Source organism: Fistularia commersonii, chromosome 7, assembly GCF_037954325.1.
Source record: "Fistularia commersonii isolate RoL2024-O1a breed Wild chromosome 7, RoL_Fcom_v1.0, whole genome shotgun sequence".
NCBI classification, from domain to species: domain Eukaryota; kingdom Metazoa; phylum Chordata; class Actinopteri; order Syngnathiformes; family Fistulariidae; genus Fistularia; species Fistularia commersonii.
Window position 1 is genome coordinate 11,861,747 of NC_141290.1, and position 18,051 is coordinate 11,879,797.

At 40.2% G+C, this 18,051-nt stretch overlaps 1 protein-coding gene across 1 annotated transcript; it reads left to right on the forward strand.

The window, feature by feature from the left end:
• The first annotated feature begins 432 nt into the window (after nt 1-432).
• smarcd1 (SWI/SNF related BAF chromatin remodeling complex subunit D1) lies at nt 433-17,640 on the forward strand. Its single transcript, XM_086149812.1, has 13 exons — nt 433-657; nt 6,992-7,167; nt 7,957-7,999; nt 8,395-8,517; nt 8,958-9,080; nt 9,729-9,845; nt 10,099-10,200; nt 10,307-10,468; nt 11,123-11,220; nt 11,676-11,811; nt 13,255-13,377; nt 14,299-14,400; nt 16,299-17,640. Exons 1-13 carry the CDS (start codon nt 472-474, stop codon nt 16,350-16,352), a joined length of 1,545 nt encoding a protein of 514 aa, XP_086005938.1. The 5' UTR covers nt 433-471; the 3' UTR covers nt 16,353-17,640.
• The last annotated feature ends 411 nt before the right edge of the window (nt 17,641-18,051 follow it).

Genomic DNA, 18,051 nt, shown 5'->3' on the forward strand with positions numbered 1-18,051 from the left:
GCCCCCTGGGGAAGTCAATAAAAGAATTCTCATTATGATTCTGATTAGCGCTGCTGTTTCACTAAGGTTTTAAAATGTAACTGATTCAAGTGTTTTTTTTTTTCCAGCTGGGGTCAAATGTAGAATAATCATCAATTACTTTTTTACTGACTTAAAATACAATTAGTAGTGACAAGCAACTGCCACTGATGAGACTGTAACTTGTAAGTTCTTATTAGCTTCTTTACAAATGTTATTTTTATTGAGTGTTTGTATTGCATTTCGGTGGAAGCAAACTTAGAAAAAATAATGAATAAATGAATAAATAAATAATATCACGGGGGATCTCGCCGTTGTTTTGATGCAGAATCAGAGACAGGCAGCGGGAGGTGCTGTCGAAAAGAGATCTCGGTCTGAGACGCTGCGCTAGGTCTCACTCTCGCGATACTTGATCACTGAGCACATCCACTGGCGGCGACGTCCGGACGGGAGATGGCGGCCAGAGGGGGGTTTCAGTCAGAACCAACGAGAGGCGGTGGCGGATCAATGGGACCTGGACCTCCGGTACCGGGCGCAGGCCCAGGCATGGGCCCCGGGACACCTTCTGGAAGAATGGGACCTTCGCCAGCCGCGCAGAACCACATGTACCGCTCCCCGATGCCAGGGCCTGGGTACCCGGTGAGCTAACGTTGTCGCTCTATCTTTCCTGCAGAAGCTAGCATGATTGCTAGAACAAAGCCACCATGGCTTTGTTACTGCCGGCTAACGTTACTCGTCACTTTAGGCGCCGGTTGAAGTTAATACTATTTGGCAATAGGGCGGAAAAGTGGTTACTTCTTAGAGATATTCAACGGCTCACTTCAGCAAACGTCCGGGGACTTGTTTTTTCCAGTGTGCTAGTCGTCCCGCCTGCTACTATTTAGCCAATTTTACTGTAACCAAATAGCTAAATGTGCTAACCTCTCCATGCTAGGTTAACTGAAAACTGTGAGGTTTCCTGCCTGGGTTTGGGGGTTTCAATGAATTTCACAAACGTTTAACGTTAAACAAATGTTGGTGGAACTTGACGTAAAGATTTACTACCCGGTTACGTGTCTGTTGTAGTTCAACGCATCTTAGCCTCCATTGAATGATTTCGCCTAGACTCTAAAATCGCTAGCCTAGCTTTCCGCTACTGTGGACAAAAAATGTGGAAAGAGCGATAACAGAAGCGGCTCAAGGTTGGACTCCTTTCTGTGAAGTAAACAAAATGCTGTAAGTTGCTATCGTCCAGCCTATCGAGTCTGAGTATGCTCTACTGTTTGAAGCAGAGCCTGTCCCGAACGGCTCTCACAGTAAGTCAACTTTGATTCATTGCCATGCTACTTTCCACCGTACAACCGGCAATCATTTGCATACGTTCATTTATATACTCGATTTTAATTGTATTTTTTTTTACATACAGTGGGGAGAACAAGCATTTTTTTCAGCTTTTCCCACTTGCAAAGCATGTAGAGGTCTGTAATTTTTATCATTGTTATTCTTTAACTGTGAGAGGAATCTGTAACACATCCAGAACAACACTTTGTATGATTTAAGTAATTGATTTGCATTTTATTGCATGACATAGTAGGATTTGTGGCTATCGCAGACCTATTAGCTCTTTTTTTTGAAGCCCTCCTGTTCTCCACTTGTATTAACTTCACCAGTTTGAACTGGTTTCAATGGCCAGAGAGCTGTGTAAAGACACCAGGGATAAAATTTTAGACCTTCACAAGGCTGAGATGGGCGACAAGACAATAGGTAAGCAGCTCGGTGAGAAGGCAACAACTGTTGGCGCAATTATTAGAAAGTTGAAGAAGTTCAAGATGACTCTTAATCGCCCTTAGTCAGGGGCTACATGCAAGATCTCATTTTGTGGCGTATCAATGATCATGAGGAAAGTTAGAGATCAGCCCAGAAGTACACTGCTAGACCAGGTCAATAGCTTGAAGAGAGCTGGGACCACAGTATCAAAGAAAACCCTTAGTAACATCCTACGCCTTCATGGATAAAACTCCTGCAGCACATGCAACGTCCCCCTGCTCAAGCCAGCACATGTCCGGGCCTGTCTGAGGTTTTTCAGTGACCATCTGGATGATCCAGAGGAAGAATGGAAGAAGTGCATGTGGTCTGATGAGACAAAAATAGAGCTTTTTGGTCTAAACTCCACTCGTCATGTTTGGAGGAAGAAGATGGATGGACACAACTCCAAGAGCACCACCCCAACCGTGAAGCATGGAGGTGGAAACATTCTTTGGGGAAGTTTTTCTGCAAAGGGGACAGGAGGACTGCACTGAATTGAGGGGAGGATGGATGGGGCCATGTATCACAAGATCTTGTCTAACAACCTCCTTCCCTTAGTAAGAGCCCTGAAGATGGGCCATGGCTGGGTCTTCCAGCATGAAAACGACCCTTCACTCACAGTTGACAAGTACCTATGATAGAAATTACAGACCGCAGCATGCTTTGCAAGTGGGAAAAGTTGAAAAATCAGCAGAGTATTAAATACTTGTTTTCTCCACTGTATTTTGCAGGTCTAGTTCAACTTCTCTAGATTGTTTCAAACTTTTAAAATGTTGACTGTACTGTAGGTACTCCAATACTATTTGGAATCACAACTTCAAATGGTCTTTAACCATTTTTTTAAGTCAGTTTTATTGTCTATTTCCTCTCATGCATTGGACATACTGAGGAATTAAGATGTTTTTCACGATCCCACAGTGACATGAAATTAACAAAATAATAATAATAATAATGATGATAATAGAGTGAACATTAGCATTAAAGTGCACAATTACATTTACATGTTACTTGTGAAGATTAAACAATCAGGTATGAATTAGAAAGTGCATGCAGATACTGACTGACATTTGACCGCATGAGAGAGTAGCAGCAGGATTTTTGTTTTTGTGTATAGTTTAGTTTTTAATTTGAGAAGTTTCCTTTAAATCCATTGGCTCACAATAAATTCAGGCTGTTAATGGTTGTAGTGATTTCTAGTTTTGAGCTCTTTTTTTTTTTAATATATATATAGATACTTTGTTATAACATAAAATTATAGTTACATTTGTTAGAATTTCAGTGATTGAAACTGCACCCCCATCATACATTTCCTGACAAAATTCCCAGTGTCTAGTCTTAAACTCCTCACTGAATGTCACACTTTTACAAGGCATAAGAGTTAATCGGGTTCCCACGAGTCCTGGAAAAGATTCTAGGAAAATATTGGCCCATTTTCCATGGAAAAGCCCAAGTTGTTCTGAAATATCATTTCTCCTCCCTCTGCTATGAGGGAACAAAATGGGTTAAGTTATACGCATCACGTCTCTAGTCACGCTATCTTCAAGTGGGCAACATTTACACAGCACTTATCTGCTTCTAGACGATGCTAGTTAGGACTCCTTATTTCCACAGAGCCGTCTCAAATGAAGATAGCGATAGATGAAGTTTGTAGCTAGTGTTACCTGCTAGCAGTAGTACGGGTTCATATACACAATTCAGTGTGCCACTCTACAAAGAGCACTACTACAACGCATGGTGACACATAAGTGTATGGTGTGATCTGATGCAGCTCGGAATGTCTTGGAAAATAATTTCAAGAAACGAGTGGGAACTGTGGTTAATAGCAAGTATACTCTAAAACAACAGAAATGGAAAATAATAATAGCTGCTAACTTGCCCTTGCAAATGTGAGTGGATACATTGCTTGTGTTTGACAATGTTTGCCACACCCTCACTGAGAAAGGCCACTGCTGTTTACATGAAATGTAATTCACTTGAATTTTAAAATCAAACATAATCCTTTGCTCTTGTTAAGAACCTAAATGTATATATAATTTTCAAAACTGGAAAAATCCTCTGAGGTATATAGAAATAGCTATAGATATTTTTTAATCATCCTAATAATATTTGTTGTGTTAATATCTCAGTGCCATCTGCCATCATTGACAATGCGTGCTGAGATCAAAGACTTTTGTCACCGTATTTTTCTGACCATAAGTCACACTTTTCTATTGTTTGGCTGGTCCTGTGACTTGTACTCAGGTGCGACTTATATATTACAATATATGCGATAATTTCACGTTTGTTATTTTCACACTGACGGCGGCAAGAGTGCACACTAGGCTGAAGTGCCAGTATCTGCTACTTATCATCAACTTATAAAGACAACTGAGAGACTGAATTCAAATACCCCCATAAGGAAAGTCATATTCTGCAGATTAAGAGCTGCAAGTGACAAAATATACAGCTGAAAATGTTGTCAAGCAGTAGAAAGAAAGTTTGGAGTGAGTGAGAAACTAGTGAGGGACTGGCGAAAAGCAGAGGATACTCCTCACTGCAATGAAGACAACAAAAAAGCTAATCGAGGGCTAAACGCTGGATGGCCACAGCTAAAGGAACAGGTTTCCCAAATGGGTGCTTGAACAACGTGTTGCCAATAGAAGCTTGTCAATGGTGCAGTTATGTCTCCACGCCTAGGCAGTTACCAAGGCAATGAATATAAATTACTTTAAGGAAGGACCTTCTTGGTGTTACCGCTTCATGCTACACAACCACCTCTCTATGACAGCATGGACAACGATGTCCTAAAAACAGCCAGCAGAAGAGGAAGAGGTGCACTGTCTACCTCCAGAGTTGTTGGACTTGCTCAGAAGTGACACCAAGCATGAAAAATTAAATGGATTTAGTTTGGTGTGAGATCGAGATTTTTTTAAACTTGTCATGTTATAGTTATCTGAAGAACTGTTAATGTTATGTTAACATGCCAGACACCTTTGAAGCCTGTTGGTCTCTATTCTACTGTCATTACTATTGTAATGACCTTGCGGCTCTGTTTAAAGGAATATTCAGAGTCGTGCAATTTCCTACTGGCTGTGAATGTGTTTTGGGATGAGAGAGAGTGCTGAGATGGAGAAGATTTAGTAGAGCCGCTGTTGCTTAATTTTTATAATTGTTCCAATAAAGATGAGGTTTAACCAGTAAATCGTCGGGCATGTCCGCTCAGTCATTAAACCGTAACTTACTTTTCAAGGTGAAATGTTTGTTCCTGGTCTCTGATTTTATCAAATGCATTTCCCCCCAAAAATGTGACTTATAGTCCAGTGCGACTTGTATGTTTTTTGTCTGCTCCATTATAAATTTGGCTGGTGTGTCTTATAGTCTTAGAGTGTCTTAGAGTGGATAATTATCTTTACAATTACATTGTCATCTCTGCAGTCTGATCTTTTTAAAGTCAAAGATTTCATTAACCAAATTTAGATTGCTTTATCTTTTATAATAAATCCAGATCAACACTTTTAGGGAATATAAGCCTGATATTTTGAATCACAATATGTTTGGCCACACAAAAGTTTAATGCACTCGGCATGAATTTCCATATTTTTATTCAATTCTTGATAGAAAAATGTCCACGGCTGTTGCTTAGCTACAGGTAACTAGTAGCACAGTTCAGTGAAAGGATGTAACTTTTATTTTTCCACCAAGGTCCTATGCCTTTCACTCATACAGGCAGCCTTCGCAGCATTGTCAGAGTGGCTTTCTTGGTTGTTCTCAGGTAACCCAAGGTTGTACAGCTGTAATGTGTAGCTGAGTGTGGGCAGTTCCTTTCTGCACACTCTGCACTGTGTGGAAAAAGGCAGAGCACATTAGACATTCACCAATGCTCATATTGTTGACAAGTCACTGTCTATTACTAGTCCTCTCTTCCTCCACCGTGAGCTGAAAGGCAGACTGTTTCCTTCATCTTTTTTTCGTCATTTATTGGATTGCCTGCCTGAAGCTGCAATCAAGTGATTTGTCATTTGTCCGCTCTTCTCAACCACTGCACACATGCTGTCAGATACAAGAAGTCGTCTTTTTGAGTTCTTAGTGCTTGGCTTGGTGAGTTGGCAGTTGCGGTTGCTCTGTATTGATTGATTTTTTTTTTTTTGCATGCGATTTGGTGGAATGCCATTCTTGTAACAACTGACAGGCTCCAAATATCACTGTATGGGAATTTGATGATCTGGACAACTTTGTGGAGTCATTTTTTGCCCATTTTGAGTCTGTGATGGTTTACCTGGGGCTTTTCCTGTGTTAAGACATCACTAAATCAGGATTGTAATTCTTCAATAGAACATCCAATTCTAATTTATTGAGATTGCTGTTTCAACTCCTGTTTGTAGTTGTATTTTATATTTCACCTTTTGAGACTTTGGTTTTCAAAAGGGATGACTTTTTTGTTTAGTTTCATGGCACAGAATTAGCAGTTACCACAGTGATCATGAATATGTGTAATTGGTATAATGGGAACTGTCTCTTAAGCACCATTCTCCAAAATCCATTAGAAGATAAATCCCGTTAGCTATGTGTCACAAGTAGAAGCTCGATGGATTCTGCTATGTGTAAAATAAGTTGATGATGCAGTATGTCAAAATTGGTAATTACATCCTTTCAGCATTCATTTTATCTGGTACCTGAAATTCTGTTTTTTGCATATCACTCATTGTTGATTTCATAACTAAAATTTTCACCTTTCGGTAGTGATTTGGTAAATGGCATTACTGATCACGTAATATGCACCCCTTTTTCCACTGTTACTAATGGGCTGCTGTGCTTTTTTGAAGATAAATGTGAACTGTTGACATATTCAGGCAAAAAACTCTTTATGCCCTCAGGATTAGAATGGAGGTCCTGCTTCTGTTTAGCTGTTGCTATGGCGAATTGTGCTATCGGAGCCCCACTGATTACAGTTTTTCCGTTTTGTAACTCACTGTGCAGAGGCTTAAAGAGTCAATTTGCAGAGTGTTCAGCTGTTCTGGAACTGAAATTCTGGCTTAAAGGGCGAGAGGGTTACTCAGTTCTGACTTTAGGCTTTATGCTAAGCTAGGCTAACTTCACTTTATGGAGTTTCACAGTTATGACTTGAGTGGTTTTGTCAAGTGTTTTGTTTTGTTTTTTTCTCCCCCCAATAATTTGAATTGTTACTTTTTATTGTCATTTTTGTATACAGAGACCGGGTATGCCCCCCTCAAGCCGTATGAACCCACAGGGACCAGCCATGGGCCCCCCAGGATACGGCAGCAGCCCCGTGTCTCGACCTGGGATGCCCGGCGTGATGGACCCTTCCCGTAAGAGGCCAGCCCCCCAACAGATCCAACAGGTTCAGCAGCAGAACCGCAATCAGCAGTAAGTTCTCCCCTGAAGCAAACACTGGCGGCTTATTAAAAACCATATCAAATTAATGATAAATTTCATTATCTTCTGTTCAGAAGTTTCCTTGGTCTTAAAAAAAAGGGGCGTCTTTTAAATTTGGCTAAAGAAATAGACGTATTTAGAAAAGAGAAATCTTAATGTGTATTTTGTATTAACCAGAAAATTAAGAAATCTCAGAACAGATGGAAAACTGATGAAAGCATGGTCTTTCTACAGTGCCGTGCTTCATGTTTACCTCTTACCCTATCAGAAAGTTAATTTACATGATAAATTAGTTAGCTGAAGAACAAAATAACAAAATCTTGGGAAAAACACATTTTCTCAGACTTGTTCTTAAGATCAGCTCCCTGAGCTCCCACAGATAATTTCAACAAATTGGGGAAAATAAGTTTGGAGGAAATCCCCAATTAAAACAAGTTAAAACCAGCCCATGTCGTGACAAGCTTCAATGCATGGTAAAGTGTTTAGTCAGTTTAATTTTGGTTTACTGTGCTCATCACCAAAATGATTCTGCTGACCCTCATTGCAGTAAATGTCATAGAACAGAAAGATTTGTTAATAGAATTTTATAAAAGTGCTCCCCTACCAGAGGTGTCTTAAAAACATTAACACCGTTTTTAATGTGCCTCCACTTTGCTGCTGCATGTGTGCATCCCAGTGACAGCACGGAATTTCAAGACCGAGTTGGTCAACTTGCTGTTATATGTTTTCATGGTAGCACCACTGGCTTGCAGTAAAATCAATGTTATTTTATTTTTACAGCACCAAGAAGAAGAAGATGGCTGATAAAATTCTACCTCAGAGGGTGAGTGTAATGACATGGAAAATCTTTCATTATTCCCTACATTAGCCATGACCCTTTAGGGTTCTTATATTGACTGTTTAATTTTTGTTGTACAGTGGTATCATTTGGTTTTGTATGAAAACTCTTGAAATGAACAAAAATGACTCTTTACGATACTTTCATCCTTTTGCAGTACTCCATTTTGCCCTCTCATCTTGAACTGCGGTTGTCTCATAAATGTTGAAATTATAATGTAGCCATTACATTATATGCGGCACATGACTGGAATCACAAGTCAGGAAAATAGCACTGTAATTGCTGATGAATGCTGTTTTATGAAAACTTGATGAAAGCTGTCTGTTGCATGTGAAATAGCTGAGCCGTTAATCTTCGCGGTATCCCCCATTCGTTCCCAGATCAGAGAATTGGTCCCAGAGTCTCAGGCTTACATGGATCTACTGGCTTTTGAGAGGAAGCTGGATCAGACCATCATGCGCAAGAGGCTGGATATTCAGGAGGCCCTCAAGAGGCCAATTAAGGTATTGTTGCTTCTTTTCTTATCTCAACTCGTACATTAATTGTTGTCGTGTGCTAAGTATTTCATCACCATCCATCATCTTTAAATCAGTTCCCCAGTATTTACAATTACATTTAGTTGTTTTTAGGGTCTATGATAAGTTTGCTTGATCGATATAAATTGTTAAGAGTTCCAGTGCAGTTGGCGTGGGGTCGATTTTCAGGGCCAGAGCAAAGAGCCAGACATCAACTGATGAAGATGGCTAAATTAAGACAAATTAAGACATTTGTTTCTAGTTGATTACAAATAATGTGTCTTGTTTCCAAGCTGCTAACTGTGCTGGTTGACTAAATACGTATTGATGTTGGATAGTATACCTAGCAGAATTTGTTTTTTCTTTGTACCGATGGAAGATCTGTGGGGTTTTGTTGCCAAATAACGTTTCTGTTAATTGTCTTGCAGCAAAAAAGAAAGCTTCGGATCTTCATATCTAACACTTTCAATCCTGCAAAGCCTGACGCTGAGGACGGAGAGGGCACTGTTGCCTCATGGGAGCTTCGTGTTGAAGGACGTCTACTGGAAGATGTAAGCCTCACAAATATTGCTTTTGGATTGAATCTCTGGGCTACTTTTAGCCTATAGCCATACCTGCCCAGTCCAGCCCAGTTGCGGTAGGAGGCAGTAGACATTGTTCCTGTTGTTACTAAATCCATTGCTTTTGATATGGATGGTGTTTTGTGTCCAAGTCAGTCAGTTTGTTCATATATTTTCAAATTAGACCTGATACTAGTCACAGTTGTCTTCATGTCCGTACGTTCATGAAGACCTGAAGACCGAAAGTTCGTAATTCCACCTGCGGGTGATGTCTGGAGCCCTCACCTGATTTTTGGTCACTTTAATCAATTATTTAATCGTAGAACCAGATAAATCCATAACACAAGACTGTGATGAATTTTAAATTATTTTATTGTGTGTACATTTTATTTGGGAGAAATATGTACCAACGAGAGAGGGAAAACTATTATGCATATCAGAGTTTCGGCACTAATTTAACGACAAATTGTGTAAATAGTTCAAAAAAACTGAGGACTGAAGCCATGTTTTCAAAAAGGCTGGTGTCTATAAAATGGGGCTTGGTCATGAATAATTTTATTAATAATACTTAATTTTAAAAATAGTAATTCTTCACAGTTTTTGTGGAAAAACAACTTTTATAATAATCTCTTTTTTCAGACGGCTGTCTCCAAGTATGAAGCCACGAAACAAAAAAGAAAGTTCTCCTCCTTCTTCAAATCCCTGGTGATCGAGTTGGATAAGGACCTTTATGGACCAGATAATCATCTTGTGGAGGTGTGAATACATTTGTATTTGCCAACATTTCAAAGTATTGAAATATTTACAGAATTTGAATAGGATTCTTAATTTTGATCAACTATCCTGCATTCTACTTACATTGTTTTTGCTTTTTTTCCTTTTAAAAATGTATTCTGACATTCTCAAGTGCATTTAGATTTGTTCTTTGAAAAGTGAAATTGTTAAGCCGCGTGCGTGCGTAAGTGTGTGTATAAAATTCTTTATTGTTTGTTTTTTTCTACCATTCCAGTGGCATAGAACCGCCACTACCCAGGAGACTGATGGTTTCCAGGTGAAGCGGCCAGGCGATGTGGGTGTTCGCTGCACTGTGTTGCTTATGCTTGACTACCAGGTATGCTGATCCGGGGCCTCCTCGAGTTTTCTGTAGACTCTTTCAAAGGATTGGCATGACCTCCCCCCCTTTTTTCTCCCCTCCGATATTTCTATTTATCAAACAGCCCCCACAGTTCAAGCTGGACCCCCGGCTGGCTCGAATGCTGGGCATCCACACCCAGACCAGGCCCGTCATCATCCAGGCTCTGTGGCAGTACGTCAAGACCCATAAGCTTCAAGACCCACATGAACGAGAATTCATCAACTGTGACAAATACCTGCAGCAGGTCAGAACAAGCTTTGAGTTACACATATCATCAATGACTGAAGGATGCTATTGATGCATAGAAATCAGAATAGACATTGACAGCCACACAATTGTCCTGGAGGATTTCCCGCTCTTGACGTCGCACAGATCATTCCTCTCCCACTTAAGTCCTAATTTGGAGTCACTGCCCCTGAGTGTTCCCCACTTTGCTTACATAAACAGGACACTGGACCGTCGCTGGTCAATGCAAAAACAAAGACAAATTCAGGTCAATTTGTTCTTGTCGAGGTTGTATTTTTTTGAACCAAAAAATGTAAAACTCTATATTGTCATGGTGTTTTTTTAAACGTTTTTAATCCATGTTTAGTTTTGCCTTTCTAGGAATCAAATTTTAAAAATTCTATATCAAACATAGATGATAGTGAGAAAAACCCAATAACGTGAGAAAATCTGACACACCACCATTGAGTTTGCTGCAGTGTTTTTTTCTTTGAGGTAATAAATAAGTCGTTTCATCCTTGACAAAACTGACGTAGTTTCTCTAAACCCTGCAGCAAACAAAATAGTTTTGTACACAAAGCACTGTGTGCACATTCCAAACCCCCGAATCTTTTCACACCGGATTTTGTCCTTGTACCTGCTGCAGTAAAAAGAGCTTGCTTAAATTTTGCAGATATTTGAGACCCAGCGGATGAAGTTCTCTGAAATCCCACAGCGATTGCATGCACTCCTGATGCCACCGGAGCCCATCATCATTAATCATGTGATCAGGTAAGTTGGCCAATGCAGTTATAAAACACACTGCTATGGCCCTGCAAATTACATATGCAGAGAATTGCAATCAATGTAATGGGTGCTTTGCATGCCATCTTGACTCGGTTACTTTTTGATTGTATTACCTGGTGTAGATCAGTGGTCCCCAACCACCGGTCCTGGTACCAATTAACAGTTTTTTCATGAGACCTTCGGGATCTTATTTTGAAAAATGACCGTTTCCGCCTTTGCCTTACTGCCGCACTTAATATTATAACTGCCGAATATAAAGTGTAATATTATTCAGATTAATTACTGTGAACTGACCAAAGTTTTTATCATTTGAACCCCTGCACCTCTAACTGGTCCGTGGGAACATTTACATGCATAAAACCAGTCCCTGGCACAAAAAAGGTTAGGGACCACAGATGATAATGTAAAAACTGGTGAATCCACTGTGCTCCCATCATCAGTGTGGATCCCAATGACCAAAAGAAGACTGCTTGCTATGATATTGATGTGGAGGTGGATGATACACTGAAGACCCAGATGAACTCTTTCCTGCTCTCCACAGCCAGTCAGCAGGAAATAGCCGGGCTGGACAACAAGGTACATACTGTGGCCCATTGGCTGTTCTTTCAAAGGATGTAACTCTCTTTTTTTTTTCCCTGGGAGATAAAGACTCTTGTTGGGGATTTGATCCCTTTCACATTCAAATTTCCCCTGGAAAGCTGGACTTATGTCAGCTACTCACTCCATCTGACAAGGTTTTAGGAAAAAGCACCACGCTCATAATGTGACTTGAAATTCAGCAGTCACTAACAAAATGGGCTTTATGAATTCTCTGAATTCTCTGAAAATCATGTTGCAACCAAATCTTGAGATTGAATAAAGCTGTATGTTCTGGACCATAATGGTCTTGAAACAGCCAGGTAACCCTGCGGCGAACGCCAAAACATTGACCAGCATACTAATGACACCTGCTCTCAGTTGCTCCATGTGCATGATTGCATTTTACTAGTGAATTTTAAGGGTCAGTCAGGTCTTCGTGACCTCCAACGGACTGGCCTTAATATATAGATAAAGCTTACAACCATTCTTTAGCTATCTAAATACAAACATGAGATTGACAGGTGCCATTAATTTTCATTTTTGAGTTGACCGCTTGGGATGCAGTCTGTTCCCCTCAGCCTGACCCCTGCCCTGCTTTGTTCACACATGCCGATTGTGTAATAATTGTTTAGCGATCAAGGCACTGAGGCAACTATAAGCAAGGAACAGGCTTTTGGTTCAGGAAGTGCATACTTTCTATTTGTTGCTGTTGTATTGACTAGTTCCCTTCTTATGGGACTGGTTGCATGAGAGGAACTGGTCCTCGGGTGAATCATTCCCGGTTTCTTTACCTGCGCAGATTTTAGCAATAGTCTTGTATACTTAGCCGCTCGACTGATGTCTAGCTTGTGGAAGAATACAGAAAGAGCAGAGTTCTGGAGTGGGTACCCAATCAGTTGGACTCACAGGCTCCTCTCAGGACACTTATTTCAATTCCGCGCAGATGGGCCAAGAAAATCATTTTTTGACATCTCCTTCCCCTTTCATAGTTCTTTTGAGGTGATGCCATACGGGGGGGAGGTTTGGAGTCCCCTGTGCAAACAGATGCTACTGTCAGAAGTCCTTTCCTCCCGCTGTCATTGCAAAACTCAGTAGCAACTAACTTTGAACTTCCTTAATGGATTCATCACACAGCACTTTATGTTTGAAATTGAATTCACAGTGCCGACCGACTGACTGCTTACTGATTTTTAACCGATAATATTACAAACAGCATTTGGGGTGATTATCATATGAATAGTTTTTTTTTTTAATTTTTAAGCGACGTTACCTTTGGCTAATGATAAACTGTCATGATTTATGGAAAATAAAGCCTTTCTTTAATCTCAAATTATACAGATTTTGACCGACCATAGCATCAGATTTGCACCCTTTACCAGCCTGAGTTGATTGTTGTTGTGTTCTTTTTTTTTTCGTTTGTTTTGTTTTTTTTTCCCACAGATCCACGAAACCATTGAGACCATTAACCAGCTGAAGACCCAGAGGGAATTCATGCTGAGTTTTGCTAGAGATCCTCAGGGCTTTATCAATGATTGGCTGCAGTCCCAGTGCAGAGACCTCAAGGTGAGTGCTTCCACCATCATCATTGGTATGAAATTGGCAATTGGCATTCCACTCCAACAATCAAAATCAGTTTGAAGAATAACTGAAAAATTAACCTGGAAAATCTATAAGCACATATTGCCTTATGATTTCAGTACATTTATTTTCCCATTAACAAGTAATTGTTAATTAGAATTAATCAAGGATTAATCAAGTCGTACAACAAAAATATAAATAAATCTCAACTTTCACTGTTGTTACATAGTGATACAGCAAAAATTAGATCAGAAATCACAAAAACACCCAACTGATAAATTATCATTTCAATCAGTGGAAATGTAATCACCACACCATTACCACCACCTTCTCACAAATAGGCAAATGTTTCCCTTCATTCTTAATTAACAGAAAAACTGAGCTAGTTTAACTAGAAACAATAAAATAAAGATCGATTCCTGGTTGATTTGGTGGTTCAGAAATATCTCAAACTGAAAAATTAGCTTAATAATGTTAGATCTCTCTTGGGTTTGGGGTGTCACATTGAGGGAAGGTACAAGTTCGGACTAGAAAGAGAAGTTGTTTCCAAAAATCTCAAGGATGTCATGCTCAGGAGCTCCTCTACAAACACAAACCCCTGGCACTCCCTCGGGTGTAACCTTGGAGGGGAGTGAGCAGTGCAGCAGGTGCAGCAAGAAACATTCAATAACGTGGCCGAACGCACGCTCCCCTCCTTCTTACCACTTAGGGAGCCGATCAACTGCAAACCTGCTCTCCCCACCTGCAGTATTTCCTCCGATTAATTTGACACTCACTTGCTGTGCCTGGTTTGTGATTGCAGTCCCACTAGAATCTTCCAAGGTCAAGATTCAGGCTGATAGACCTTTTTGAAGGTGGTGGGGTTTTTTTTGTTCTTTTTCAAATCCCATTCTTCTCTCTCACCAGACCATGACTGATGTGGTAGGAAACCCAGAAGAAGAGCGGCGGGCCGAGTTCTACTACCAGCCGTGGGCACAGGAGGCAGTGTGTCGCTACTTCTACTCTAAGGTTATCTTTTCCTGCTTGTTTTTTTTCAATTCCTTTTCCGTCTCTGGGTTTGGTCTGTTTCTATGCAATGACATATTTCGGGAGTGTTTCTCAAGCCTGCTTTCCTTTGAATGATACCCGTGGCAAGAGTTAAGACCCAGGAGTCTGTCTGCACAGCAAAGCTGCACTGTCTCCGCTGAGTGAATGAGCGAGCAGATTGTAGCACATCTTTATTCTAGCCATAGTGGAATTCGTGCAGGCGAAGCAGAACACTTTTCTTGTTGACTTCACACTGCAATTTAGACACTCAAGGAGCGATATGTCCCCCCTGCACCAAGGAGGAAAATATCTCAGCTCAAACAGGGAACCAACTCTGCACGAGGAGCCGGCGCAAAAATTCAGTTTGGTGAATGATGTTCCTGCAACAGAACATCACTCTGGACTGCCCGCTGGCTGGGATTTTCGCAGTCCCTCAGAGATATCGAAAACTCATAGTCCCAGGTGTCAGCTGATAATGAAATGTAGCGCAGTGTTATATCCTTTTTTTGCATCTAACTCTGTTTTGTCCCAGCTTAAATCACCTCTTGCCTCTGTTTTATTTATTATAAAGAAAAGCATTGCTTGCATGTTACAGTGAAACTCACCGTTGATCCTCCAGCAAATGTTTTTCCTAATTGATTTCCGTACGATTTTTTGGCTCAGATTTCCACTTCATTTTCCAAAAATTCTAAAAAGGGTCATATTTGTGCCTATTTCTATTCACTACAGTCAAGCGCAATTGGCTTGAGGGTATTTACTGCACAGTGGAACTTCGAATTAACAAGATTATCAACTTACAAGTTTTCCAAAATAAGAGCCTTATTTTCCTCTATGACATGAGTCGAGATTTGAGGTATGAGGGAGTAGGATGAGTGTTTGATACCACGGTCTGTGAAATGCATTTAAAGACAGTCCACCTCTTGGTAGCCCATCAAAAGTCATGGAAAAATATGAGCATGGTGTGCGCGTTGTCGACTTGTCCACAAAGAGATGGAGACGTTGTTGGCAAAATACTGTGAGACGTCACGACACAATTCTAGGTTTTTGATGCATACATCGGGAATTGTCAATGGACACGACATCTGAAGACGTTTGTATCCAGTTAGGGATTGTTTGATCATTTTAGAAAGAGGACCAGCAATCACTCTGTCGCTGAATGCTGCTTAGTGGTAAAGTGTAACGTGATTTGCAAGTCATAATTAGCAAGAAATTGTAGCAGTGGGTGTGTAGTGCGTAAGTTAAGCAACAGAGCACTACATGAAAAGTCCCACAACCTTCTCCCCCGCGCCAGCATCTTTGTCAGATCAATAAGGTAAAACACTTTTCAACCAAAATTCAACATCATAAAACAATTTTTTTTCTGATTCTCATTTATTATGTATCATTATTTTTTATACATCATTTGTTATTCATGAAGTAAATTTTTCCTATTTTGAACATGTAACCAAACAGGGGGCTGGGACATATAATAGCATTTTATTTCATTTCAATAGGGACATTTAATTTGACATACGAGCGAAGTGAGTTTTGAGTTAAACCCATTAAACCCATAAGTCAAGGTTCCACTGTGTCTGCCAATATCTCTTACTGGGGTACAGACCAACCATTTAACTACATGGCAGAAATTAGGTGCAGTTTCGCATACTGTACAGCAATAGTTTGTGTTCTCATGTTTTTCATGGCTGCCAATTTGATTGTCAGCCATTGACCCGCTATCTGTAGTTATTTGTGGCATCTCTTTCAGTTGTACACAAACATGCTGTTGTGGGAAAACCCCAACTTTAGCCGTCTTCCTCCGTGAAACACTCTGTTTGAAGCTTGCTGCTGTTCTGAATGTCCTTAACGAAATGAAATCTTCACCGTGTGAAATTTCCTTGCAGGTCCAACAGAGGCGGCAGGAGCTGGAGCAGGCGCTTGGCATCAGGAACACCTAAAGAAGCCGATAGGCAAGAGATGAGCTGTTCTTCGAGAGAAGTAGATACTAGATGGCTTCAGTTCTCAGTTAGGATGTCACCCTTTTTAACTTCAACCGCAGCTCAACTACTCTAGCAGTTAGGCTGCTACTTCCTCCTTTTTTTTCCCCCCCTTCACCCCGTCACACATTTGCTCCTTGAGTGCAATGGATTTCGTCTTGCATGTCTAAGCCTTTTACTTGGAAACATTCCTTTCATTTTGTTATATTGTGCTCACACAAAAGTAGAGATTATACACAAATGAAAGGCTGAGGGCAGATTGTATCCAGCAACTTAATGTATTTTTGTCCCCTCAGCTAAAATTCTATAGAATCAGCAAGAATGTGTTGACTGACATTTTTTCTTTTTTTTTCCCCCCTGATTTGGAAAGTAAATATACAGTTGGGTTTTGTTTTTTTTTCCTCCAGCCGCTGGATGCTAGACCGTTCGATATTGGTTGTGATCGTGTTTGTAATCGATTCTCCCCATTTAGTTTCAACATTTTGTGCCACAATCTGGTATAAGAGAGTGAGACATATTTGAAAAGTATACATTGTCGTAGCTAAAAAGGTTTTGTTAAGAGTGCCATTATTCCTTCTTTTTTTTTTTAAATCATTGATCATTGTTTTGAAAAATGTATTATATCAGTACTTGTCTTGTCAACTAGTACAGATTATAAAGGAAGTAGCTAGTATGAGTACCTCTAGTCTATGTAGTTTTGTAAATACTGAGCAGACAAAAAAATCTGATGGATGTGAAGTAAAAATTGTCTCATCCTGGCAAGACCTTTTTCTTAACTTTTGTCAGGTGGTTGAAAACGATATTTATATTAACCCACCGGGAACCCTTCAGCCCGGCCAATGTACTCCACAAAACAACGCTGTAACTTAGAGCGCTGCTTGGTATCCATGATGCCTGGCTCCTGGGAAGGGTTGACGAACCTTTCACTGCGGCATGCGGACGGCGTTGTTTCCCCCCGTGCCGAACGAAGACGTAATCTTCTTGGTTTATTGTTTTCCCCGTTTTAAGTTAAGTGACTCACGGCTGAGAAGTGCTCGCACGTGTCCATTTAATGAACCTCAAGAATACACTAAGGTTGGTTTGGGCAGTTGGTTTGATTTGGAAGGATGTTGGGAACCTGGATTTTAACAAAAAAAAGGCATAGTGGGGGGTGAGCGGGTGGGACAATTATTATCCAATCTGCAACCTTTTTGATGGACCAAACCTATTTTTCTGTATGTTATGTTATAATAAAGGATCTGTAAAGCTGTGCAGTCTCCCTCTCTGTTTATTTACAAATCAGAAACCTGGTTTTACAAGGATTATAATGTAGTTGCTATTTACTTTTAGTTTTGAATCTAACATTCTTTGGTATACACGTGAGGAAAATATTATAAATTCATTTCTTAAACTTTGGATAATAAACCTACCCACTTCTATCACAGATAAAGAAAGAACTGACAGTGTTTAACTTGGATGAATTCTTTATTAGGGATCCAATGCAACACGACAGGGAATAAGATCACAAAAGCAATTTCAGCAATTGGATCAATTTATTCATGGGGACCTTTTTCTGTTATATGTGCAGAAGGAATAAGAATTCACAAAAAAATCCACATTCTAGATTGTATTAAGACATATCCATGTCCCAGTGGCTGCCAGGTGCTCAGGAATGTGAAAT